Source organism: Chiroxiphia lanceolata, chromosome 10 (genome assembly GCF_009829145.1).
Source record: "Chiroxiphia lanceolata isolate bChiLan1 chromosome 10, bChiLan1.pri, whole genome shotgun sequence".
NCBI classification, from domain to species: Eukaryota; Metazoa; Chordata; class Aves; order Passeriformes; family Pipridae; genus Chiroxiphia; species Chiroxiphia lanceolata.
Window position 1 is genome coordinate 88,407 of NC_045646.1, and position 25,858 is coordinate 114,264.

The 25,858-nt window shown below is 39.6% G+C and overlaps 1 protein-coding gene across 1 annotated transcript in view; it reads right to left on the reverse strand.

Annotated features, from left to right (window-relative positions):
- CP (ceruloplasmin) overlaps nt 1–25,858 on the reverse strand; it is a 28,332-nt gene that overhangs the window by 1,986 nt on the left and 488 nt on the right. The window contains 30 exon segments of the mRNA XM_032697983.1: nt 15–154; nt 738–797; nt 800–853; nt 856–913; nt 915–953; nt 1,711–1,817; nt 2,357–2,485; nt 2,957–3,096; nt 4,318–4,525; nt 4,882–5,094; nt 6,690–6,782; nt 6,785–6,838; nt 7,290–7,535; nt 7,656–7,697; nt 7,700–7,795; nt 8,369–8,508; nt 9,464–9,618; nt 10,794–11,059; nt 11,625–11,798; nt 12,274–12,486; nt 13,648–13,773; nt 13,776–13,835; nt 13,838–13,890; nt 15,484–15,524; nt 15,526–15,578; nt 15,581–15,653; nt 21,408–21,588; nt 21,685–21,827; nt 22,493–22,582; nt 24,221–24,431. Of these exon segments, the coding sequence (XP_032553874.1) occupies nt 15–154; nt 738–797; nt 800–853; nt 856–913; nt 915–953; nt 1,711–1,817; nt 2,357–2,485; nt 2,957–3,096; nt 4,318–4,525; nt 4,882–5,094; nt 6,690–6,782; nt 6,785–6,838; nt 7,290–7,535; nt 7,656–7,697; nt 7,700–7,795; nt 8,369–8,508; nt 9,464–9,618; nt 10,794–11,059; nt 11,625–11,798; nt 12,274–12,486; nt 13,648–13,773; nt 13,776–13,835; nt 13,838–13,890; nt 15,484–15,524; nt 15,526–15,578; nt 15,581–15,653; nt 21,408–21,588; nt 21,685–21,827; nt 22,493–22,582; nt 24,221–24,397 (3,624 nt within the window). The 5' untranslated portion in view covers nt 24,398–24,431.

Genomic DNA, 25,858 nt, shown 5'->3' on the forward strand with positions numbered 1-25,858 from the left:
AAAGGACTTGGTACCTTGTAGTCAAAGCTGTGGCCATGGAAGTGTGCTGTGTGAATGTCTATCTCATTGCCCATTCCCACCAGATACCAGCTGACTTTATCTCCAACATGCATAGTCAGGCCATGCAAATTTCCAAACACCTTTCCATTAATGGCTAAAAAGAAGGAAAGAACAAGACAGAGAAAATAAATTGTGTGCATTGTTGATCTCTAAACTTTCATGTAATACAAGATTTGAAAGCAAGTGCCAGACAAAAGTGATGACTTTGGACAGCACATTATAAACATGTGTGTTTATATTCCATATTTAACTAGAAAGAATAACATGGTAAATAAAATTTCTTTGCTGTACACCATTGGTAATTTTGCAGTTCTTAAAGATCTGTAATTCCCACAGCTCTTTTTAAGGGGTAAGCTTTACCAGGACATGCTTTCAGGATGCACATAGCCTTTCCAGCTTATTCAGAACAGTTGTTTGCTGACACCAAAACACTTCAACATGGGAATATCTGGAGGGGAGGGGGAATTTGTTTGGGTTTTTTTTCTTTAATCTGTGGCAAAAAAAGTCATTCGGTGGCATTAACAGTGTTTTCAAACAGTTTGAGTAAAATTTTTCAGGCCTTCTGCACTGGAACAGTAAATTCAGGGGCAGTGAGGAAGTCAAATTTATGTGAAGTACTTTCAAATATATAATTTTATGGAGTTCCCAGAGTTATATTAACTAAATTGGGAACATACCATGCATTTTATTACTTTCAAGGAAGTCCTCATCCTCTTTGTCAACAAGATGTGGTTGGCAGAATAGGTTTTAATGTTTTCATCCAAGTACCATGATTCATTTTCATCGAAAACCTAAAAAGAAGAGCAAATTGAACTTTCTTTTTAGTATGAAATGATGGCAGATAATGTCTGTGACCACACAACAAGTGTGCCTATTAATCCGCTGTAAGTGTCCTGAATGACAAATTGAAAAACCACATAATTGCAAGATTTAACTAAGCAGAAGTACATTTAATGACAGACCTGAATCCTCTTACTATCTTTACAGCTGTCAGTAGCTGAGAATAAAGGCAGTCATTGTCAGGCAAACAAGCTATTTCTCAACTGTTTCATGCTACTCATGGATCAACCTCAGTGAAGACTAACTGCCTCATTTTCACCTTCTGCTAGAAATAAGCATTCATTCCATATTAATTTCTTGCTCTTTTTTTTTGCCAAACTGTTTTTATAATTTTATCATTTTGAGCTTGGTTTACATTCAAAATATACTTCTCGACATTTATTTGTATTTATTGAGACATGAAGGCAAGAGTATATTCATTTCCATTAAAAATTATTAGTTGTTAAGTTAATGCATGCTGGTAAGAAATGGCAGAGTTGTGTTTCACAGCTGCATATTAGCTTTCCCCTACATGATTGATTAGATTACTGAGCAAGCTATAAAGTGCTAGCTTCAACAAGGAAATCTGAGTGAGGTGATTATACCAGTAGCAGAAAAACTAGAAAGCAAGAACATGGAGGGCCATGACTCTCAAATTATGCTCTGACTTTCCTGCAATTTGACTTCAAGAAACATTTAAATTCAAAGGTATGGTAAAGGGGGAAATAACCTGACAGAGAAAGCAGAAGGAATTTCAAATTCCCTTTTTCTATAAGTATATCCATGTTGGAGTCATGAACAAAACCTTTTAGACTGATATTAATTATATACCTTAACGATGTCCACTGTTGAATGGTATGCCCATGCAATGCAATGTGGATCTCCTCTCTCAGGACTAGATCTCTCTGGGATTTTCCAGACGTACGTTTTTGTTTCACCTGAATTAAATAAGTATCAATGAATTTTAGAAATTTTCAGTATGCTGACCTATAGGAGGTCCATTTGAACAGTTGTTATCTCCATTTACAGCTTATATATGTCTTGAACTTCCCAATTACCGCACTGGCTAACTTCTGTAGACCCTGATTCTTCTGACAGTGTTTGGGTTTTTTTGTCTGTCTTCCCTGTTCAGTTTACCATATTAATAAAGACAACTGTATCTTTTGTAAAGATCACACAGGAACTTCAGAAATAATAGCATAAGCTATGCTTTCCCTATGTAACCAAATCTGTTTGCTTTCATGAAAGGTGCAGCCACATTGTGTCAAAAAATTACTGATCAGTCAAGGACTAGGATACATCGCAGTAGGTAGCAGGGCCATTTGAACTGTAGAAATATTTGTCATAATCGACATCAAAATTTAAGAACCTGAGGTAAAACATACAAACAAAAAACTATGTCTTTCCTACTATCTGAAATAAACCTTACTAGAAGTCTTGTTGTACCTGCTAGAAATAAGGAAGGATGGTTTGATACCTGGGTTAGTTACAGCAATAGCAGAACTGTCTGTTTTCACTCCATGGGCGTGGATAGAATAAGGTCTTGATGCTAAGTTCTTAAAAACTATTATAATTTTATCTCCGATATTTGACATAAGCAGTGGCCCTGTTGGATTGAAAAGAAAGATGAACTTGGTTTTACAAAAGATCAGAGCAAACAGTTTGTTGTGTTCAAATTCATACTATTGGCTATAAGTCAACAGAAAACTTTATACAGATAGTGTTGTTCACTGTTGACTTGCCAACCTGAGATGCTGAAGTTAAGCCTCTAGGTCTCAAAAGTTCTGAGCGCCTACTGTGTACCTGAAGTCAGTTTGGATGTTGCTACCCAGCTTTATGCTGGAAATACTGACCTCTGATCAGGCAGCAAACCAGAAGGGTTTTTAACTTCTACAGCAAGCAATGTAATCTTGCAGGGAAACACCATAATAAAAGTAGGAATTCCATGTAGGGTTTCCACATAGGTTTAGGCACTTCGTGTGGGTAGAACTATACTCAACATTATTCAAATAGTATCTTTTGGCTTGTGTCACTGCATTTTTCACATTTTCAAAACTGAACTTTATGATGACTCTACCTTGAATTTCCAGGTGTTGCTGCTCCTCTGCTCTGTTTTTGGGAGTACTGAATGTCTGATCAGTGTATTCGCGATATACTACCTTTTTGTATTTTGAGCCAATGAATTTGTCATTTTTATTTAAAAATGGATTGCCAGGGCTGCCAAAAGAAAAAAACCAAAACATTTCTTCATGTATTTTAAAACTCTTTTGCAGTTATGTCAATTAACTATCAAACAAGAGTCCAGCTCAGCGAAAGAGTAATTTCATAAACTTTTGGTATCTTCAACATGAAAACATTCTCGTTAAGCTGGAAGGTTTCTCTTTGAAAGGTTAAAAACTCACTATAATTACACCAAGTCTATATAGTACTTGAAAGAATGCTGAGCACTTGGCCTGGCAGATATTTCAAATTGCAGGAAGTCCACAGCAACTTTTATACTGAAAAACAGAGCCCTCAGTGACTTCTGTAATCTGAAAAGAAGCCTAAAACTTGCAAAGCTTAAGTGCCTTGATGAAATTAAATGTGAGGGACTGATTCTCTCCTGAGATCATGGGGGCTGGAGACAGTGGGGGAAAAAAAAGTCTGATAACAGCATAGTCCATATTACTTGTGCTTAGTACTATGTCAGAGTCCACTGTGGTATGCAGGGCAAGGAATATGCTATCAAGCTGAGGAAAAAGAAGAAATACAATTAAGTTAATGACAAAATACAGACTATTACAATCTGCTACTTTAACCTCAATTGAAGTTATTCAGGTGAAACACAGAAAATCATCAGTTCTTGTTTAGCCTCTTCTGCTAATTGGCATGAATTGTTTGATCCAATCAGTTCTCTCTCATTGAGATTCAAATACTGGAAACAAAACACCAGACAACAAGCTTCACAGTGAGTGGATTAGGTCATGGTAGTATCCTGTGCAATCTCATGAAATTGAGAGGAGTAAAAAAGAACCTTACTCAGACTACAAATAAACATGAGATAAAGACTTGTTACAGATTGTAAGTAATCAGTTATCAGGACAAAGTAGTCATCGTAGCTGCGATGACCGTTTTAAGCTTTCCACATCAAGGACTACCAACATCAGTAAATAATAAATGCACATGCACTATCCAGAAATCATGAAAATATACACTTGTCCCACAGAAGGTCTATGCTGGACTACTTCTTGAACATCGTGCTGTCTGGCTCATAGTACATGGCAATAGTACAGGGGAAGGACCAAAAATTCAAAGAGCCCTAAAAGTATAGATGAAAATAAAGCGTGTCTAGAAATGTCTGGAGGAGGAAAAGGTTCGGAGGAGGAAAAGGTTCAGAGGAGAAGTGAGTTGCTGTTTTGCTTGTTTTGCATTTTTTCCCCTGTGTATATTCCAAAGTACCTTTCCTCATGGTGTTGATGCCGTTCAAATTCCCATGTCCTGTCAGGAGAATAGTCCCATTCAACTTCCACTGCAGCAATGTAGTAAGTCTTCTCATGCAAATACAGAGATGGATCTACATTCCACCAGTGGCATTGTCTCACTTTGTAGTTCTGTTTCATGCCCCCAGTGTAGTGGTCTGTTGTCAGGCAGGACACTTCAAAAATTCCTAGAGGTCATACAAGAAATAAAGACTTGAGGACAAAAATCTGTTACCTTAAGATTGTATTACCAATATTGATCTAGTGTTTAAAGACTGACACACAGGCCATTGTTCATACAAGGTACAAACTCTTTGTGCAGTATGGCTACTTGTAATAAAATTCAGCACACAGAGAAGTTGGAAAAATCAAGGCTTTAGCATTAAGAACACGTCTTTACAATTTGCTGCCTTTCAAACACACCTGTGCACAGTTTTAGCACCAGGATCAAAATACCAGCTATTTAAGGCTTGTCTCTAAGCATAAAACATTCATTGGTAACAGTTTCTGCATTACTAACAGGGTTTTTAAACAAGACATTTACCTTCAGAATCAGGGTTCATAATAGCTGTAAGAACTGTATGTGGAAATAGATTTGCTGTATCCCTTCTTGTTCCTTTAGTTACAAATGTGTTTTCTGAGAAGTATATCCCATGGACATCAACTTCTGAACCCAAGCCCATCAAATGCCAAGAAACCACACTTCCTTTACACATCTCAAGACCAGGCTGATTTCCATACATATAACCATTAATGGCTGTAGAAGATTTGAGAAAGCAAAACCCACCTTTATTAATATATAATTTAATTCTGCAATACAGATTAATTAATAAACACTTCAGATGTAATGTGATGCCTTAGACTGACAGAAATATCAATAATAAAATACTTCATCACATCAACAAAACTAGAAAATTGACTCAAGCAAAACAACTTTTAAACCCCAGTATTGAAAAATAATTTCTAACTGTTCTCCTTTTCAATGTCTAAAGCACAGGTTGTTGCCTTAACCAACTGGAATTTCCTCTGCTTTATTCCTGTCAAGTATTCAGGATGCATAAAGCATCCCATTTTATATCCTGTGACCCCCTCCAGCCATATAGTGGAGGCAATCTGAAGGGTTTTTGAGTTACTAACCCTTTCTAGCTACTTCTGTGCAAAACTTTCAAATCCTGGGCCTCACAGGTACCACTGAATGCTCAGCACCAATGGTCTGTAAATAGTGGCAATGCCCTGAGGGCAAAATTTAAGAAAGCACTCACCTAAATGTGCTTAAAGAGTAGGACTTATTGGCAGGGCTGGGCCCTAAAGGTAAAAATGTTTTTTTAACAGGAAACTTGAAAAATATTTCTGCAGTACCAAAATACAATCAGTGTGAAACTCAGCTCTGCTCCATTAAAGAAGCAAAGACTTTCACTCTGAAGCAAAGTCCGGCAGGCAGGTCGAGGGAGGGGATCCCTCCCCTCCGCTCAGCTCTGCTGAGGCCACTCCTGCAGGACTGTGCTGAGTTCTGGGCTCCCTGCTACAGAAGACACCAACATTCTGGAGGGCAATAAAGGGCCACAAGGACAACAAAGGGACAAGAAAGCATCTCTCCTACGAGGAAAGGCTGAGAGAGCTCAGATCATCTAGCCTGGAGAAGCAGCAGCTCAGGGGATCTCATCCACCTGTACAAACACCTGCAGGGAAGATGCCAAGAGGACAGAGCCAGGCTCTTCCCAGCAGTGCCCAGGGACAGGGCCAGAGGCCATGGGCACCAACTGACACACAGGAGGTTCCCTCCAAACATCAGGAAACACTGTCACTGTGAGGGTGACCAAGCACTGGCACAGGCTGCCAGGGAGATGGTGGAGTCTCCATCCTTGAAGGTACTGAGAAGCCATCAGGATGTGGTCCTGGGCAAGCAGCTCTGGGTGGCCAAGCTTGAGCATGGCGTTGGACCAGGTGACCTCCAGAGGTCCCTTTCAACCTCAACTCTTCTGTGATCCTGTGAAAACCTCCTTTCAGCTACATCATCTGTAAGGCTACAGATGATGTAGCTCTTGGTGCCTGGTTGCGTTCATAGGGGTTGCACATGGGCTGAAGACCTAACTTCTCCTCCTGTCTGCTCAAAGTGATACATAACCATGTAAATCCTAAACTGCCATGCAAGACACTGAACAGCTGGCATTGTACTTTGAACTACTACATTTAGTTGAAATTGAATCGCAATTGAAACGTTTTGGGTTTTTTTCCCACTGGAAAGGAATGAAATATCTCTGCCACTAGACACTTTTTTTAGCCTCCAACATGAAATCATAAAAGTAAAACCTATTGTAGAAATTATTTTTGGCTAACTAATAATTTTCTTACAGTGCATTTTGTTAGATTCTTGGAAATCTTCATCCTCTTTGTCAGTTTTATCAGGATTTAATGTAAACATCAAAATATTGTCATCCAAGTACAGCTCAGATTCTCATCAAATACTGTGGCAAGTAGAAAAAACTCCACGTTCACATTTTCTGTTAAGAAGAAATAGCACAAAGGAAAATAGAAATGAGTGAACAGAAAACGTCAGGAAACAAAAAAATCTCTGCTTATAATAATTTATAAGTCACAAAGTAGGGTAGATGCATGCATTGATACTTCATTCTGATCATCTCGAAGCTCTGTAATTGCTGTATCTTGTGAGTATTTGCTGCTAATGCTCTTTTTACCGGCAGGAACCACCTCTGGAAATGAATTTGTCTTTAAAATCTCTATATTTTCCTAGACATTCTCATCCTAGCTGAGACTCGAATGCCAGTGGCTACTCACAACAATGGTGTTTTCACAATGAAGTGACTATCTGGAGCCAGACTGAAACCAAACCCACTTTCTTCACATTTTGAATTCCCCTTAGCACACGGGTGAGACTGAGACATGGAGGGGAGGTGATGCAATTCAGGAGGAGAAAGCAGATAGAGCTGTGACGATGCAAATGCTTCCATTTTTCTACTTTGACTGACCTGTTTCCAGAAGAAAGAAGAGCTCCTTTCCTGCACACCAGGAGAGGACCCACAAGGCCAGAACTGGTGTCTCTGACTGCATCCACAGCTGAGTAATAAAGCCAGGTTAAACAGTCTGGGTCTTGGTCTGTGGGACCCACATCTTCTGGCACATTCCACTCATACGTAAACGTAGCACCAGGACTCACGTGAGAGGCTGGAGATTCGGTACCTGTCACAGAAATCACCACTGGGAATTACGTCAAGTGAACATTATTTTATCCCCTTAACACATGGAGGGGTGAGACAGCACATGCTAAGGTGCTGCAGCCGTCCCCGGCCCGGTGCACACCTCTGGGCAGGGGGCCATAGCGTGTCCCTGCCATGCTCGGCCGTAACTCACTCCGTGGGCCTGGATGCTGAACGGGCGGCTGGCGTTGTTCCGGAAGGTCACCCTGATGCGCTCGCCCACTTCAGCCTTGATAACAGGTCCTGGAAAAGAGCACACGGTCTAATTACAGGACATTTCTATCAAGTGGTGTACAGGTCACCACGAACTTAGTGGCAATCAGTGGCTGGCTGCTTTTCCCCTCGCAGGGGAATGCCCCAGGCCTCTGTGGCACAGACCAGGTCCTGGCACGTGGCCTGAATCACGTGGTACCCCGGCAGCAGCCCTTCACAGTTCACATGGAGGCCCAGCGACTCTTTCAGGACGTTTCCTCCCTTTGGAAAAGGATTTACAGACATTAGCCCCAACACCTGCCAGAAGCAGATAGGTTATCAATAGGACTAGACCTGCCTAGCCTGGCCTTGTAGTTCAGAACCTGATTTTTGCAGACCATGGCATGCTCCCATAGGGAAGCTGGGCACCACCACAGCATTGCCTCCAAGAGCTTCCTTATACCCTGGGGTGTCTCTTGCGGGAAGCCACAGGCACCAGCATCTGCAGGAGGCAGGGAGAGCTTAGGAGCCCTCCTTGGAGGTGGGGGCACTGCTTGCTAACTAGTGGAAGTGACTGTTTACTCTCATAAATCTTTGACATGAAAAAATTTTAGACTATCTTACCTAAGAGTCCAAGATGTGCTTCCTCTGCGAGTCTTTTTTTATGTTCAGTAAAAGAACCATCTGTGTACTCTTTGTAAATTGCTTTTTTATAAGAGCCACCAATTCTTGTCTCACTTTGTTCAAAAAAGATGCGAGATTCACTGTGTAAAAGAAATTGCAATAGATACAAACAGTTAAAGTCATAATGCTCAGCTGTCCAAAGGCAGTCAGGACCTCAACCCTGTTTTCTGAACTATGACATGCTGAGTGTGTCTCTTTTCAGTGGTCTGGCCATACACTTACATGTAGTCCCATTAAGATGTGCAAGAATCCATTATCCTTCACTAATTTCTCTTTAAGAAAAAGCCACTGTGCTGTGTTGCCCTTAAAATGCCAGTGTGCTTAGAGACTCACCAACAATGATTTCTAGTCAACATTTCATAACCTTGAGTTTACTTTTAATTAAATGCTATAAATAATTCAACAACAGCAGATAAAAATAGCAAGAATATGTAACATCTAAATTCAAAGTGAGAAGATTCAATCTACACTTCTACTCTTCAAGAAACGACCTTTCAGTGTTTTACAAACACTATTCAAACAATGAACTGTGCCTTGTCCCTTGGGGAGGAGGCGAGTGTTTAACTCACAGATAAGAAATTTGAGGAATCAGTGTATTCAGCGATTGGATCCAGGTTTTAAATATGTAAACACAGAGCAAAGGGCAAAGCTATATTGTGCAGGCTGTTTCCTAGATGAGATGCTGTTAGCATGATTTCCATCGGTGAGGCCATGATCATGAATTCCTAGCTTTGTTCTCTTACTCAGAAAAATCAACCCTCTTGAATCATCAGGGGTCACTGCCTACACGGGATATAATAGTTAATCTTAGTCCCAGTGAAATGACTAACATAGCAGCGGAATTTACAGTAAGATTACAAGGAAAACAATAGATCTAGTTTGGTCTGATATTTATTCTAGCATTAATATTTAAGCAGAGGTAAGGACAATGAGTAATTCTGCTTAAAAGTCAGTTCTACCATGCATCTTACCTTATTTAGCATGTTTAAATCAATTCTGCTTGGAAAATAAAGTTTCTTTATTAGAAGCCTTTACCTGTCAATGATTAATTCTTGTCCTGTAAAATGGTTCATTGCCGATGGGCCATAATTCCAGATGATCTCCTCAGCAGCAATGAAATACTGTCTTATCTTTGTACTCTCATTGTGAGCTGGTGTGGATTTCTTACAGTCTTTTACTTTAAAAAGGGCCTGCATACACCTGGAAAAAAAAGAGGAGGTAGAGAAACCTAAGGAGAAGGAACTGCACTTTGTTTTCCTTTTCCCTGCTTCCCACAGCTGTCCTTCTCCCTGGAGAATTCCCCCACGACTGATGGACGTGCAAATCACAAACAAAGAAGAAGATGAATGTTACAAAAGAATGCATGCCAGCTGAGTTAGGAGAGACCCAGCTGTGGTATCTACAGCAGGTAGACAGGTGCGGTAAAGGGCTTTCTGCTTCTAAAGCTGCAACTGGCACAGCAGATAAGATCAGGGTAGGGTGGATGCAGTTCTGTTGATGAGCGCTTCAGCCAAGGTCAGATGCTACCAAACTGATCATCTTCCATCTAAATCTAACCAAGAGCTTACTTGTGAAACTGCTGGGTCTCTGCACTAAGGGAACGGTCTGTTAGCAAATCTGCTGCTGGAGATACAAATATATAGTAAAGAGAGCCCTTTTACAGTCATACATTAGGTCAACTTGTAGGATTCAAGTTTTGCCCAGGATGCTTCAACCATATCAGGATGTTGCTGGATGTGAAAACTATTTCAAAGTTTATAATCTCTGTGTTGTTGAATCTGTAAGTTACATACTCCTTTTTACATTAGAATTTTAAAATCTTGGAGAAGGATTTTCAGTTCTATGTTCTTTCCACTTTTGTGACAAATTACTTCTCTCCCTTATAGGGATACAGATGATTCAAAAGCACGGAATCAGCTTCTAAGTATTTCATATGGTTATCAAAACCTGAAAATACAGGAAGACACAGGGAAGAGAACAGAACATCTCAGCTTATTTGCCAATTCTGGAATGTCTTTGTCTGCAGGCAAGTTGCCCCTTGATAAAAATGGAGCAAGCCCCAGCTTTTATGCTGTCAAACAGAAAATTGTGGTTAGTTATTTTCAGTAAGAGGCAAACACTGTGCTGTTTTTTTTGTCCAAAGTTGAGACTTGCAAAAGTGCAGCTGTGCTAATTGCAGCTCCGTTAGAGACAAGAATGCCCTTGATTTTCATGGTACATGCTCAAGCCCATCTAATGCACTTGTAGGCATTTCAGTTACTAAGAGAGTTTTGTTACCCAGAGGAGAATATAACCAGGTCAGGAGCCCTGCCAAAGTGAGTCAGTAAGCTCTTAGCTCAAGCTAAAAAATTCTGATCACTGAAACTTTTACTGTACCTTCAGTGTGGTCATTCACTTGGCAGCTAAGCAGCCATTCCCCAGGGCTCCTTGGTGTCATGACAGCATCAACGAATGTGGCTGGGAAGAGGCTGATGGTGTCAACTCGATGATGCCTTTCTATTAAGGTCTGTCCATGAAAGTATGCTGAATGGATATCAGCTTCATTACCCATGCCAAAAAGATGCCATTTTACCTTATCTTCCACACACATCGTGAGGTTTGGTAGGTATCCATACATGTACCCATTGATGGCTAAAAAATATTGTTTATTACAGTTAAGTTCACGGGTCTTAGGATCTTTTCCTCAAAAGCAGCTATCATACAACCATTGCTCTATTCTTCAAAACAGAAAGAGGCTCAAAAGAAAGCTCCACACCTTTGAAAGTGAGCCAATACCAGACAAACATTTCATCTGCACAGCTACCTTCTATGATTCTGGAATTCCAATGGTCAGAGCCAAAGGTATCTTATTTGTTTACATTAACAGTAAAAATTGCATTTCTAAACTGCGATATTGTAGTACAAAACTCAGGACTAAGAAACAGAACAAAGTAACAACTCTGCTTAGAGTGCCTGGGAAACTACACTGGCAAAGAGCTTCTTGGCCCCTAAGAATTTTATATCACAACTCCAAAGGTGTGACTGTACAATACTTGCCCTTTTTTTTTTTTACTTAAAAGGATCTTTCTTCACTCCTCCAAGAAAAAACCCTTGATTGAAAAAAAGATTATCAACATTCATCTTTAAAAGAGACAAGACACAAAAACATTATTTCACCCTTCAATGACCAAGCAACATTAATATAATGTTCTCTCACAGTGCATTTTATTGCTTTCTTGGAAGTCCTCATCATCTTTGTCCACTTTGGAAGGCTCAGAACAGTATGTTCTGATATTTTCCTCTAGATACCAACTGAGATTTTCATCCATCACAGAAAACATAAGGATAAATTCAGCATCAAAGTGTTGATCACTGTCCCTATTCATTGTACCTGAAAAAGAAAGCAGTATATTCAAAGTCATATTCAAAATCCTTGGTAACTGACATTTTTTGTCAGTTTTAACTGTAGTCTCAGTAGGGCTGGACCCTGTTTTTGCACTTTTCTTGAGTGTGACTGTACACATAAACTTACAGACACACTCAGGAAACAAAAATCCCTTTGATAGATAGCATAAAATAATTGCACATAAATCTGCTTCTTATATCCGTATTTACACTTCCTGTATGAACACATCTCACTCTTGGATTTGTGGACAAAGTATTCTGCAAATTATATTCACTGTCACACACAAAATCAAACTACTTCCTATACTATTGAAGGCAGCTAATTGAGAAGACCAAAAGCTGTTATTTCAAAATCAACTGTAATCTTCTCTTCCAGTAAATTATTTCACTGATATTTATCAGACCATTATCAATCACCTTGCATACGTATCTGTTTACTCACTTGTTTATTTACGGTTTACCTTTCCTGCAAATTATTAAAGGCCCAACAAGCCCTGAGGCAACATCTCTTGGAGCATCTATGTGGGAGTGGTAAGCCCTGGTTATGCAGTCTGCATCTCCTGGAGCTGGACCTTGATCTTCTGTCACGTCCCATGTGTAAGTGTACTGCCCTCCAGGCTCCACAGCATCGTCTCTCTTTTGCAAATCTTTGGTGTTGTCAGGATAAAAAGCACCTGAAGATGCCATACAGCCACTGTTATCACAACATATTCACAACAGGGTGTCAGGATAGCACCTACCATGCTTCAAGTTCACTACGTGTTGCAGTAAAATGGACCGAACATCTGGATATAGGTTAAAAAACCACAACTTTTAAATCAGGGGAATAGATGTTTTCTTCTCTTTAGAAGTCTCTTCATTTGCCTTTGAAATCCATAGGAGTACTTCAATTAATGGCACATAAAGTTAGTCCTTTTATTTATTGAAAAGGGACTATGTACTTCTGGTAAAAAGATAACAATTCAAATATTTGCAAAACATTTGTAAATATTAATCTTGGAAACTGTTCTAAATATTGCTGGAAGGATAGCAACAGAAAAAGTTCTCAAAAGTGCATGTACTGCTACATAACATACTGTTCTGATTCCACAGTGTGGCTATATCAAGATATACTGTTGTAATGAAAAAGTTCACAAAATTTTAGAAGGTAGGCTGATACTTCATAACATTTTTTCTAATGAAAGATTTTTAAAGACTGATTTGAGACAACATCATATTCCCAATGATTTACACACTGTTTTTAAGGCCTACTAATAAAAGCCATATTCTGGTGCCATCCAGTGCAGAAAATCCCCCATTGCCTGAGTTGAGTGTACCAAGACTGGCTATTGCAAGGACAAGCCATCACTAATCCCAAAGGCATCCCTAAATACATCGTAAAGTGTGTCAGACTTTCATCTCATTAATTAATTAATTACTAAGTCATATCTGTTTTTCCATTTTAAGAGATTCTTATGTCTCATATACCATATACACGAACTTAGTGTTAAGAATTTGGAACTGTATGTTATCACTGTTAACAATATCTCTCTACAACAGCATTAATTTTTCTTTTATATATCCATACCTGAATCTCTTATATACCTTTATACCCTTATTCCGGTTTGAAACACAAATACTGTTATTTCAGGTAAAATGTTGATCTAAAATTGCCACTTTGGCTTTGTATTTCACTCTGGAAAAAATTCTCAAACTTCTTAGCTCCTATTTTAAATTGATTGGGTCCTAATTTAAATCTTTATTTACTTGACCAGTGTTCTCTCTGATGAGAGAATATCACTTAGAAGGATGATTAACTTCTGATAAATTCTGGGACAGGATGGAATCGAGCCTACCTTCATTTTCTTTTGTATATCTTACACCATGTGGATGCAGTGTGTAGTTTCTCGAAGCAAAGTTTTTCAAGTGGACAGTAATGGAATCGCCAACTTCTCCTTTAATTATAGGACCTAAAAACCCAGCCAGGAAGGTTTGTCAACTATCACATCATATAAATGATTGGTGTACTGAGTGTAGACAGCCTCTTGTAAGTGCTTCCTATCCTATGTGGTCCTCTTTTGAGAAAGACTTCAGCCTGCCTGTAAAGAAAATACACAGACACATCTGTAGTTTCAGGTACTTGTTTTATATGTTAATGGTTTAAATTAATAGTCTCAAATAAAGACCCATCCTCCATAGCACTGTGCACAACCACGAGCAAACCACGTGAAGCAAGTTAATACTTCCCAAAAATGTAAGGTATTTTCTATGAGGCTGAGTATTGTTTGAGCATGTGGGGAGGGAATTGTATGTACCTTGGCAAGCACGGACCTGAAATGGAATTAAAATGCCAATTCAGGGTTCCATGAAACTTGAGGAGTATAAACTCAGTTGCAAAGGCTCAGTTAGTAGAAGTCTGAGTGCATGAGGCTTTTGAGTTGCAAACGAAAGCAAACAAATAGGTTATGGCTCTTACTGGACTGTTTAAACAGCTACCATTTAGTTGAAGGGTATTCCTTCTGCACTGTGCTTTTCCCTGCCCCTATAAACACCAATTTCCACACACACAGAGCCTCATAGTTAAAGGGCTCAGGAGAAGAGGAATTGAAGAACCTGAAAAGTACAACAAAGGGACCAGCTCCACTTCAGGCATACAACCATTGAAAACTTGGAATTAATGCAGCAAGCTGCAGGACATCACAGAGCAGAGAAAAGCAGTGAAAGTGCAGTGAACAGCAGTGTTCATTGTATTACAGCACAGCTTTGGAATTCTCAGACAAGGTGCCTTGTTTCCACCCCTGATCAGAATTAGTAGCCTGCTGAATCACTGACAGTGTCTTATACCTCCGAAGTTTGTGAGTGAAAGAAAAAAAGCTGACTGCTTCATCTCACACCCTATGGAATGGTAGATTATGGCTGAGAGAGCTGGCTCTCACTAGAGAAACAAACCACAGGAAATCATCTAATCCCTCATCCACAGACTAAATGAGAACTGCATTTTTGAGATCTTTCCAATTTCTGATTTCTCTCATCACTGTTTTTATTTTGGTATAGTCCTATTTAATTTTAAAGGCACCTGAAAAATAGAAGGGAGGAACACTTTTTCTCTCTCAAATGTTTCTCTGTACTTTTTACATCTGAGTTTTCTTTATGATTATTCATACCTCCAGGGTGATCCCCTCCTCCTGATTGTACTTATCCTCAGCCTACTCATTGCACTCAGTCTGCCAGGACCCTCCTTGCCTTGTGACAAGCAACCCAGCTCCTCCACTGTGGTGGAAGGACCCAGCTGTGCTGCTGCACAGAGAACCACCCCTGCTAAAAAGAACAGCTAAAAGGAAACCTGTGCACAGTAGGAAAGTTTTAAATTTGTCAGGCTTCTGCATTTAAAAACAACAGCAAAAGTCATCTCTTTGGCACTGGCATCTTAGATATTCAAAGTTAAACATTAGACTTTTGGGGTCTTTTTCTAGTCTCTCCTTAGTAAATGTTTCATTACAAAAAATTCACACCCCCTACATATTCAAATGCTTTTAATTAGCAGAACATTGGAATGAAGTTCTCAAGCAAGCCAGGAAAAAATCCACTGACACCAACAAGACTCATTTCACTGCCTTCACCAGTGTGGCCCTGGTGCCCAACCAGATGATGCTGTAAAATCAAACTCAACCAGTGTGAGCTGCTTTACTTACTCTTCTTCTGCAAAAAGCTGCCCCGAGATGGCGTTGGTATGTGCCGGGCACGTAGTTCCACACAGTCTCTGTAATGCCCAAGTAGTACTCACGGTCACTGCCCCAGCTTGCCAACAGCAAGGAAACAGCAAGCAGCTTAGGAGAAATAGCTTCATTTTGCATTCATGAACCTTGTGGAAAACGTGAAATAAAAACGCAGGACAGGCCTATGCAATTTCTCTTTATATGTTACTGTGTCTCCCACTCCCCACTTCCTTACCTCCCTGTCCCTGCTGCTGTTTGCTTTGGTGAACACAAGAACACCAATTGCACAATGTCTTTCTGTGTCAAGAGCAAACAAAAGATTCTGGTAACCTTGTCAGTTCAGATAATCTTCAAAGAAATTTTTTCTATTTCTGCCAGCCTACTATCCTGCACATTTAGATCATCATCACCATTTAGACTGTCATAGATTGTAAATCTTGTCACTGAATTGAAAGTAGATTTTAATGGATTTACAGACTTAAGCTTAGTTACATTCTTCACTATCTTCATGACCCTCTCTATAGCTCGGATACTACTGAGAAAATAATTCTTGTGACCTGTGGCACAAGAACACAACTTCTCAAGCATGTTGTGGAAAGCTCTAAGCAACACCTTCCCCCCGTGTATCTGCTCTGCATTGTCACAGGGAGCCCAAGGTACGCCTGCATCTGCCTGTTCCCCTTGCTTGTTCTGCTCCCACAGATCTTCCTCTTCCCTTCTGCACAGCCACCACCAAACTGACAGGCAAGGGAGGGCTGGTGTCACTGGGACCAGTGTGCACATCAAGGCATGCCTGGGTCAGCTCTACTGCACACCACACTTCCCTTGGAAATGTAATTTTAGCACAAAGTGTGGCACGTGTTGCTAGAGATGAAAAGGACCGGATGGAGATGGGGAATGTTTGCACCCCCTTTTCAAGCAGTTTTAGTATTGCTCAACTGAGGCTCACGAATTCCACAAAATTAGCTCCCTGTGTTATCTGCCTCCTAGTCTGTTGCAAACAGGATAAGCCACATTCTTCAATGATTAAAATCAGAAGATCCAGATAATCTTAACTACTACCATTATCAAAATGCACTACTCAGTGCCAAATGCTTCTTTTGCTTGATTCAAGTTCTGTAATCATTTTGTATCTGTTAGTCTCATTGAAATTAAGAACAAAATTGGACCTTAAATATGGAATGTTTAAAACCCACCTAACTAAAGTTTGTAATGGCACTTTTTCTGAGCATATATTCATTACAACATGGTTGTGTCTGAAGCTTTAGACAAACGAAGCCACCTGTAAACTTCTATTAAGAAAAACGTGTATTTTGAGTCACTTGGGAATTCTTAAAAAATCTCGTCTGTACTCTGAGCACTGACACGGTCATTCTAAATTACATTTTCCATTGTATGGCAATTCAAAAATACCTGTAGTAACCACAATCTTCTCTGAAGCTATTTTAATACTGGTCAGAAAAATTATTATTATTTTGGATAGAAGACTAAGATTCAGAACATAACTAAAGTACAGCAGCTTTCCTTTCATGATATACAAATCTAAGCCTTATTTACCAGGACTGTGATATACAGATAAATTACCAATTTTAATCACCATTCATATAAAAAAAATCAGGCACTGTCAGAATACTGAATTTCATAATCTCACCTTTTGGAACATTCTACAGATCTGCACTAAATGGAGGACTCTGCTTCTGCCTAAATTACTGTGGCCAAAGCCAAGATTTTGAAATCTGACCAAATCTATGATGAAATTCTGGAGTTTCATGGGTTGGTGACACATGCTCAAAGTGATTTCTGTAGGAATTTTTTTCTTTGCCATGGATGACGGTCAGTGGTGCAGTGGAAAGATCAGCTTATCCCAGTTGCATGTGACCCATCTGTAAGTTAACTGAAGTAAAAATGAGAAAATGTTACACTACTTAAATTCAAAGTCACTACCTAATTCTCAGCTAACAGAGTTGTTCATGCATATGTGGCCTATTTGGTTTATATTTCTTCAGGTTGCCATTGGATTGAGGAAGACAAAAAAAGCAAACAAGCAATACCCTTGAAATCTCCACATTTATTTGAGGGTAAAAATATGAGCATTTCTTTCCTCAGACCCCTGAATCCTCTAAATTACTCTTGCTTGATTTGCAAAAGAACAACATGTTGTTCTTATTTAAAATATAGCAAAAACTTCTGAAAGGTAAGATTTTTCCGTTCCCACTTTTAATGGTGCCTCCCCCAAACTTTCAGACATCTGTGTGCCCAAGCACACTCCTATTATCTTTTTCTCGAGGAACTCAAAAAACTGACCAAAGTGCCTGAGCTTCCCAACCCTGTATTATCTTCACAGGGCGTCTGAAGAGCAGGAACCTGTCTCCTCTCATAGACAGGGCCTAAAAAGACCTGATTTAATTGGTTAAATTTTCAGTCTGCAGTTTGATGTTATGAATACCCCATTATTGTTTTAAACCACTTTACCTCATTTCTCATATTGAAGCTGCTGAAAATCCCAAAAATTGCATTGAAAATATAAAGCTGATATTTTACTTCAAAAATTTTCCTTGAAAGAAAAAAGAACAAACCAACCCAAAAATGGAACATTCTGACAAAAAGGTCTCAATAAAGTCTCCCAGTGAAATTGAATTGAACCCCCACCATTTAACAATTCCTAGATCTGAATGATGTGTGTCTATCTCCTGCTGCCCGTGCTGCTGCTCTGGCCACCTGCAAAGCTCTACAAACACTCTTTAAAGATCTGGGGCACCTCCCCTATTCTTCCTCAATGTGGAAAACCATCCAATATGAGAAGAATTAGCAATCAGGAAATGGTACTTCAGCAAGAGTCACTTTTACCTACATAAGGATTAATATACCCCAAAATGAAAAGTTGTGGATGGGGTTCCACAGTATTTTACCACAAAGCTCTGCCCACAATTACTTGTGGTCAAAATCAAGTCTCTACAGCAATTTCCAGTTGCAGTCTTTAAACACATGGCATTACTTTTCCAGACACAGCATCCTAATACTCTCGCAAAATGCACTGGCTGTGAGAGACAAATAATACTGAAACTCTTACTGCCAGACTGAGCATTAACTCCTCCCTGGCAGGAGTTTATAAACTCAAAACTGCAGCTTTCTTCCAGGTGAGCCTGGGGTGTTTTACGTCTGGATTTCAGCAGGCAGCACGTGCACTTCAGGTTCAGGAACACTTGTGCAAAAAAGGGTTTCTCCCATTCCAGTGTGGTGTGAGCCCTGTAGTGCCCCTGGGGGCCACTTCTCCCTGCTGCTGTTGGGGGAGGTCCGTGTCCTGCAGCTGGATGGTCACCTTACCTCCAACATCACCACTGGGGTAATTGCTTATGGCTGGATTTCAAGCCAGTTAATTAATATTCTTTACAGGAATCTTGTTTTTGCTACCAGGCACAGTTCATAGCATCTCTTGTTAGAGACAAAATATTTAGGATTGAATCAGGACTTATATTGATTAGATCAAATTTAACTTTGCTTTACATCCAAAAGCCCTGCATGCAACTGGCTGTTAAATTTGGAAATACAACTGTTAGCCTTTAGTATTCTTACGACAAATTTCAAATTAATAAGCTGAGCATTTAAAAGCTGAACTGTCAAGTCACAGTTGAATCTGACTATGGCAATGGAGATGCCAAATTCTGGATTATGAATAAAGGGGGGTTGCAAGATCAGGAAGCTCACCAAGACATAAACCACATGTTTCTTTCTTTAATTTAAACCCCTAAAATAGGAGATGCCTGTGGTAGAGTGGAAATGAAAATTCACCAGACACAATCAGATAAAAAAGGATGAATTAAAGACAGCTCCACAGTTTGCAGGCATGAAATCCTCAAGATTGTCCAAGATGTTTGGTAGGAGTATGGGTTGATTGTTAAGTTTTCTTTCTTTTCCTTCTCCCCACAAACAGTATTCACAAATCCATGAGAATTTAGGATTAGCATTAAGTAGATAATTCTATGTTCATATTTAAGCCTAAAGAAAAACAAGTATGCAGTGACAGAGTCCTCATTTTATAATCATGTATTTTTATCAAGCACCTCTGACCAGCCATGCCACCTCAAACCATCTCCCAAAAGACTAGCCCCATTCTTAAACATCATTAATTATTTTATTACTTCTTGCAACTTAATAGAAACTAAGCAATTAAAATCAAATCCTACAGGAAGAAATCAGCTTTTCAAAACAATCTGATAAAGGAATATGAAGGCAAAATCTCAATATTGTCTTGAAACTGAATTAAATGACTGATATATTCTATATTTTTATAAATAACTTACCCAAAGCTGACACTTATTGTATGATTTGCATTTCTAACAGTGTTTCATATTAGATGTTGATATACCTGAATCCCACTAGTTCTGATGTAATAGGGATATGTGCATTACTGCAAGTCTGAAGTCCATATTTCTCTTTCCACTGGGTGTTCATTCTCTCACAATCAGAGTGCTGAATACAGCCAAATCTTGCCCATGCACCTGCAAATGAGCCAGATGTCCACTTCATTGTGAATCCCTGAATTTTCACTGAGAACGAAATAATAATTCTCTGAGAAAGTAAAAATACCTTTTAGTTGCTAATTTAATACAGATTATTCTTTTTCATCTGATCATTACTGTCAAGAACTTTAGCCTTCCCTTGTAGCAAGGTCAGGGCATCAGGTCACTTAGAAGAGCATCAATAAGCAAGCACTGGGTCCTCACAAGTTTTCCTCATATGCTCCGTCAAGTCACACCATACTTGACTAAAATGAAAAAACCTTTGCCTCTGAGTATAAAGTGAAAAGAAACCCTGTGCAGCTACTAACATGTACCAATAGCACAGCTGACATCAGAGCTGTGGATTTAATCTGTCAATCAGACTTGGGTAACTTTCCTGCTGCAGGAAGACTTGATAGATTTTTTTCAGTAATTGTTTTCTGCAGTTAAGAACTTCCAAGATGGAAGGAGCAGGGTAAGCTCTGCCCTCCATGGCCATCATGGTCTGTCTGTAACTAAAATTCAGTCATTTAGGAAATTATGGTTTCATGCAGTGCACTAACAACCCCTCCTGATATACTGGGCTTTGAATCAGGCCCTTATGGAACCACAAATATTCGTATGGTCTAAGCAATGAGAGGGGAGTATTAAAGCAGTTCTACAGCAGTTTATTAAAAAAAAGAAAGGTGGTTTCAATACAAAAGCAGTTCCATGGTATTCAAACATCCCTGTTGTCACAACAAGTTGGAGGTTAAAAAATTGAAGAGTCCCTGTCAGGGACAACAAGACAGGCAAAATAAAATGTAGATGTCAAACAGTTCAAACAACTTCATCCAAACAAAGAGGCTTGAGAGACAAAGATTGAAGAGAAAGGTTTCATTTGGCTTTGTAGCACTCAAATCTACCACCATGGATGTTGGACAGGCCATCTCTCTTTTTCTGGTGGTGGGGGAGAAGCAGCGACAATTTCCTTCCCATTTTCAGAGAATCCCAGCCTGCAAATAAAAAAGGAAGTGCAAATCTCATCATTGCTGTGAAAGCCACAGCAATGATGGTAAGAACGTCTGTAAACTGAATGCTTGAAGAAAGGTGCTCAGCAAAGTACTCTGCTGACATAGGGGTAATGGACTTGGCATCAGTGCTGAATTCCCAGCCACTTTTTTTTTTCTCAGTCCTAGCCCTAAAGGTCAGAGTGAGCAGCCACCAATTCCTGGATACCACAAAGAATTAGTAGATTAATCAAAAACAAAAAATGTATTATCGATACATAACCTCTGGTAAAAAAAATGCACTAGCATAGAGAATGCATAAACCAAAAGGGTAGGTCCTCAACTAGGAGAAGTTTCTGTAGCTAAACTGACCTGGAGGTGCTGAAGAAATTAACCTCAGATGTTTTGTTACCTGGACAAAAACAGAATAGGTCCCACAGAGCGTTCGCTTCAACTCAGCAGCCACCTTGAGAAAACAGATGATCAGCTGCATCCCACTGAGAGCTATGAGAATGGAGAGTAAAATGACATTCCACTCCACTATGTTAGCAGGTTCTGTGCATCGAGACCAGGCAGGGTAATCTGTGAGGTACCTGTTAGAGAAACACCAGTGTGAAGTAAGAAAACTGTGTCTGACTATTTTTTTGATGAACAATTTCTTGCAGAAGAGTTACACTGATGTTCCTTACCCCCCAGCAGTGTCTTTGAAAATATAATCCCATCCACTTGATGAATTACAGAAAGGGCCTTGAATCAAACCCAGGGTAAAAATGATGCAACTGTATCCCGAGAAAGCAACTCCAAGCAGGGCTAGCACAATTGAAATAAAACTCTGGAGTAAAGAGAGAGAAATATTACTCTGAGGGGCAGTGTCCACAGTAAACAGTCATTCAGTCTGCCTAGCTACTTCCTTGGGGCTGAATTTCACATTTGATTTTCTCAATATTCAAAATTCAAAAAGAAAAATAGCAGGTAAAGAATAGTACAAGCATACACATGCAAAATAAAGATTAAGACATTGTTTAAGACAGTTCCATAATAAGTTACAATATTGTTTGGGTGGGTTTTTTAAACTTGCAGTTTTGTAAAATTTTTCCCAAAATACAACAGGAAACCCAACCATGTATTAAATAGTCTGCATTCCAGACAGCATATATTGAGTCATTAGTGGAAAAAATAACTTCCAAATAAGACAGGCAAAGGTATGAATCTATTTAGTTGGGGCACTTCATTTACATACTCAGGCCTTTTACATTCTTATTTTATTTTACAAGGATTTGGGGGGAGTATGTGTCTAGTTGTCTTTTATCCTGCTTATGCATCAGAAGGAAAAAGCTACACTTTCTGAGACCTTATAACCCAATTTAGAAACCTTCTCTTTGAAAGGAAGTGAAAACGAACAGTAGAGGGGGCAGAAGGATGTGCTGGAACCATGGGAGCAGGAAGGCACTCAAAACAAAAGCTAAGGAGATGCAGAGATATGAAACATAGACTCACTCTGTAGGTTTTGTTACAGCTCTCACTCTGGCAGCACCGATAGAACACGCTACACTCCAGTGTCATCAGAATTACTGCCAAAAGAAGGATCTGTAAGGGGACATCATAAGGTCAGTGAGATGACTGCAGATACTAAGCCAAAGACTCCTTTACCTATGGAAAGCAGGGACCGCATTTCTTGTGCTCTCTTGAGATTTTAAAGCTGATCTGTGGGAGAGCACAATTACTCAAGGCACACATGGAACTGGAGTGGCTTTACTACGCTGTCACTGTACTTGTGCTTGAAAGACAAGAGCGCAGTGTCCCCCACCACAGTCAAGTGCTATGAGCTTGGGCGCAGCTACACTAGTGAACCTGAAACAATGAAACAAAGTTCACAAGTAAGAGAATCAATACCGATGAAAGGAAGGATATTTTATTGATACAACCACATCAGTGCAACAGCTTCTTGCTGACACAGGTACACTGGTGGTCTAGTGGTTAGGACGGATCAGGGTATTGCCTTCCTTACCAACACAGTCACGCTAGAAAAAGTCAGTAGTGCAAGCTGTTAATTAAATTCACCTTTGTTTTCTCTGTCAAGTACCTATACAGATTTTCTCAGACTACTGCATTATTTCAGCTTAATCCTAGAATCGTTTTGATAAACAGGATCTGGACTCCAGATCCACAAATTGCCACTCAGAGAGGCACTAGTTTGAAAGGGGAAATATGAGAAGGGAATGTTTCTGAATCACAGCATTATCCTCTCGCATGCTGTTGACCTGTCTGTAACACAATGACATATGCATTTTTAATAAACTGGTAATAATCCTAAGGCTAAAAATGCTTCAAAATATCAATATCACTGTTGCAGTTAAGTTTTTCCCAAATTTGCAACTGTTTTTCTGTTTGAATCCTCTGTCTGACAGGATTTTTTCCTCTGCTAGAAAAGATAAGATTTTTCTTCTGCTTTATGGAGAATACACAATTTCAAAAGAAGTAACTCTCTCTGTTCAGCATCTTCATAAAAAAACCTCACTTATGCAGATGAGCCCTTTTTAAGCACTGATTGTGTGTAATGCACTTTGATCACATAACTGCTTTCTATCCCTGAGTATACAGCTCTTCATGAACATAGGGAATAGCATGAACAGTGGGCAACTCCATGGTAGTTTATTACTGCAGGTGAACATACTACAGATGTAATGGGGAAAATCCTACTATGACAATCACAGTGAGACAATTCTCTGTATTCAACCTGACGACAGTGGTATCTGATGCATTGTGAACTGTATCCAGTCTTCCAAATACGGGACTGCATACAGCTCTTAAAAACATCTGAACCATTATGAGAAGTTTTTGTTTCATTTTGTTTTGGTAAAGGAGTTCTAATTCAACCTTCCTAGAGGACTAAATCAACATAGTGTCTGCCTTCATAATACAAGTGTAAATTACGCATAAACAAAAAGACAGCAGAAAAAAACCCCACCCTGCAAAATCACTCATGTTAAATAGTATACACATTAAATAGTATACACATTAAATAGTATACACATTAAATAGTTTACCTAGCTTGTCATTCAGTATATTAACTTTTTTTAAAATCTGATTGAGTTTTTTGCCTACGGTGATTTTGCCAAAGTAATCCATATATTCTTTAAAAGCACAATTGCATTGCTGAAGAGTAACCCAATATCATTTGCAGTAGAATGCAATTCACTAAAAGCCCATAGAATGAGCACTTACCATCACACCTGAGAAACAGATCCCTTCAAAATACCACACGTAGCTGGGGAGCTGGTAACTGGCTGCATGCAGAGCTTTCCCATTCGGGAAGTACAGGAGGATGTTCACAACAATACTCCAAAGTGCAAGAGGTATCAGCAGGCAACTCAAACAGCTTCCACATGTCTCTAAAGCCATCTCTCAAGAGCTTTGGAAATTTTGCTCTTCTAAGCTAACAAAAGATTACAAGATTTTAAATATAAAAAGTGTTTTGACCTCCCCAGCCTGTTTCAGTCATTTCATATTCACAGGAACCAGTGACTGGGGTGTGATTCCAGGGACAGAAGTGCTTAATAGTTAGCTGAGCAACAGATGAATATTGCTATGTAAACTCACTGTCCTGTCTAAGCACGTCTTTAAGTAGCCATTTCCCTTCTAAAAGATCCTCCTTTGTGATCTTCCAAATGAAATATATCTAGGAGTCAGACTCAGGAAGGAAATTCAGAGCTCTCATTTCCTAGTGACTGCTCAAAAATGCCCTCCTCCGCCCCAGAATACAAACTGTAACACAGACAGTTTGTGACAGAGGCACATTGTTCAGCCTCAATGCAGCATGGGGAAGGGGGCTGTCAGATGAGAAATATTCAGTCTCTGTGTAGAAGGCCACACTTTGCCTCACACGACAGATTTAGTAACAGAGCCCTAAGGGGGAACTTGTTGCTGACTTGGGACAGTCGCACAGAAACACCAGGCTGAGTCTGGGCCATCATGCAGAGATACAGAAGCCCAAATAACACTGGTTAGAAACTGCCAGGCAGACTTACTGTCACACTTTTAATCAATTACTCTTTCGCACAGCATTACGTGGCTCAACTGTTTTTCAAATCAAATCCTACTATTTCTCCAATTGTTTCATTCTGTGCTTACAGCTGAGCTTGCACAGCTACAGACCTAACCTACGTACACGTGACTTCTTGTGCAGGACAAAAGGTCTGGCTGTTTTTTCGAAATGCCTGCTGTTTGCACTGTGCAAAGCCAAAGTCACACAGCTTCCCCACTGTCACGTGTCATCATTCCCTTACCCCTGAGCAACTAAATATCTATGCCAGTAACACAGAGCTGGAGTGGGCTGAACACAGCTTGACCCGAGCCTTCAGACTACACCCCTGTGAGTCATCAGAAAAGTAACTCTAGAATGAGCTTAGGCTTTACTCAATAGGAAAGTTGTAGTCAGAGAACAAAAAAATGAGGCTCTATCAAATGCAGGAAGGCTGATTTTAGAAGCAATGATGTCACAATACATTTTCATTCTGTTTCCTCATGAGCTGTTTCAGGCTCTGCACGCACGAGGCTTCTCACATCATCTCATAAAAGCTCTTTGGATTGCATATTGTAACTAATACCATACTACTGCTTTGAATGAGATCACACAAGGAAATGGGCATGGTGGTACTACACAATTACACTGTTTTTCTACCCTTCTCTGCCGTGACTCTCCTCTTTTTCTAAGAGGTTTCATTTTGATCTTCCCATATCTCCTGTTTTACTCTCTAATCACTATGGATACTTCTTTTCAGGTCTCCCTCCAATCAGAAGTAGTAGCAAACCTGCCTTTTCAGACTCACAGGCAAAGACAGAACTCCTGTCAACAACACTGTG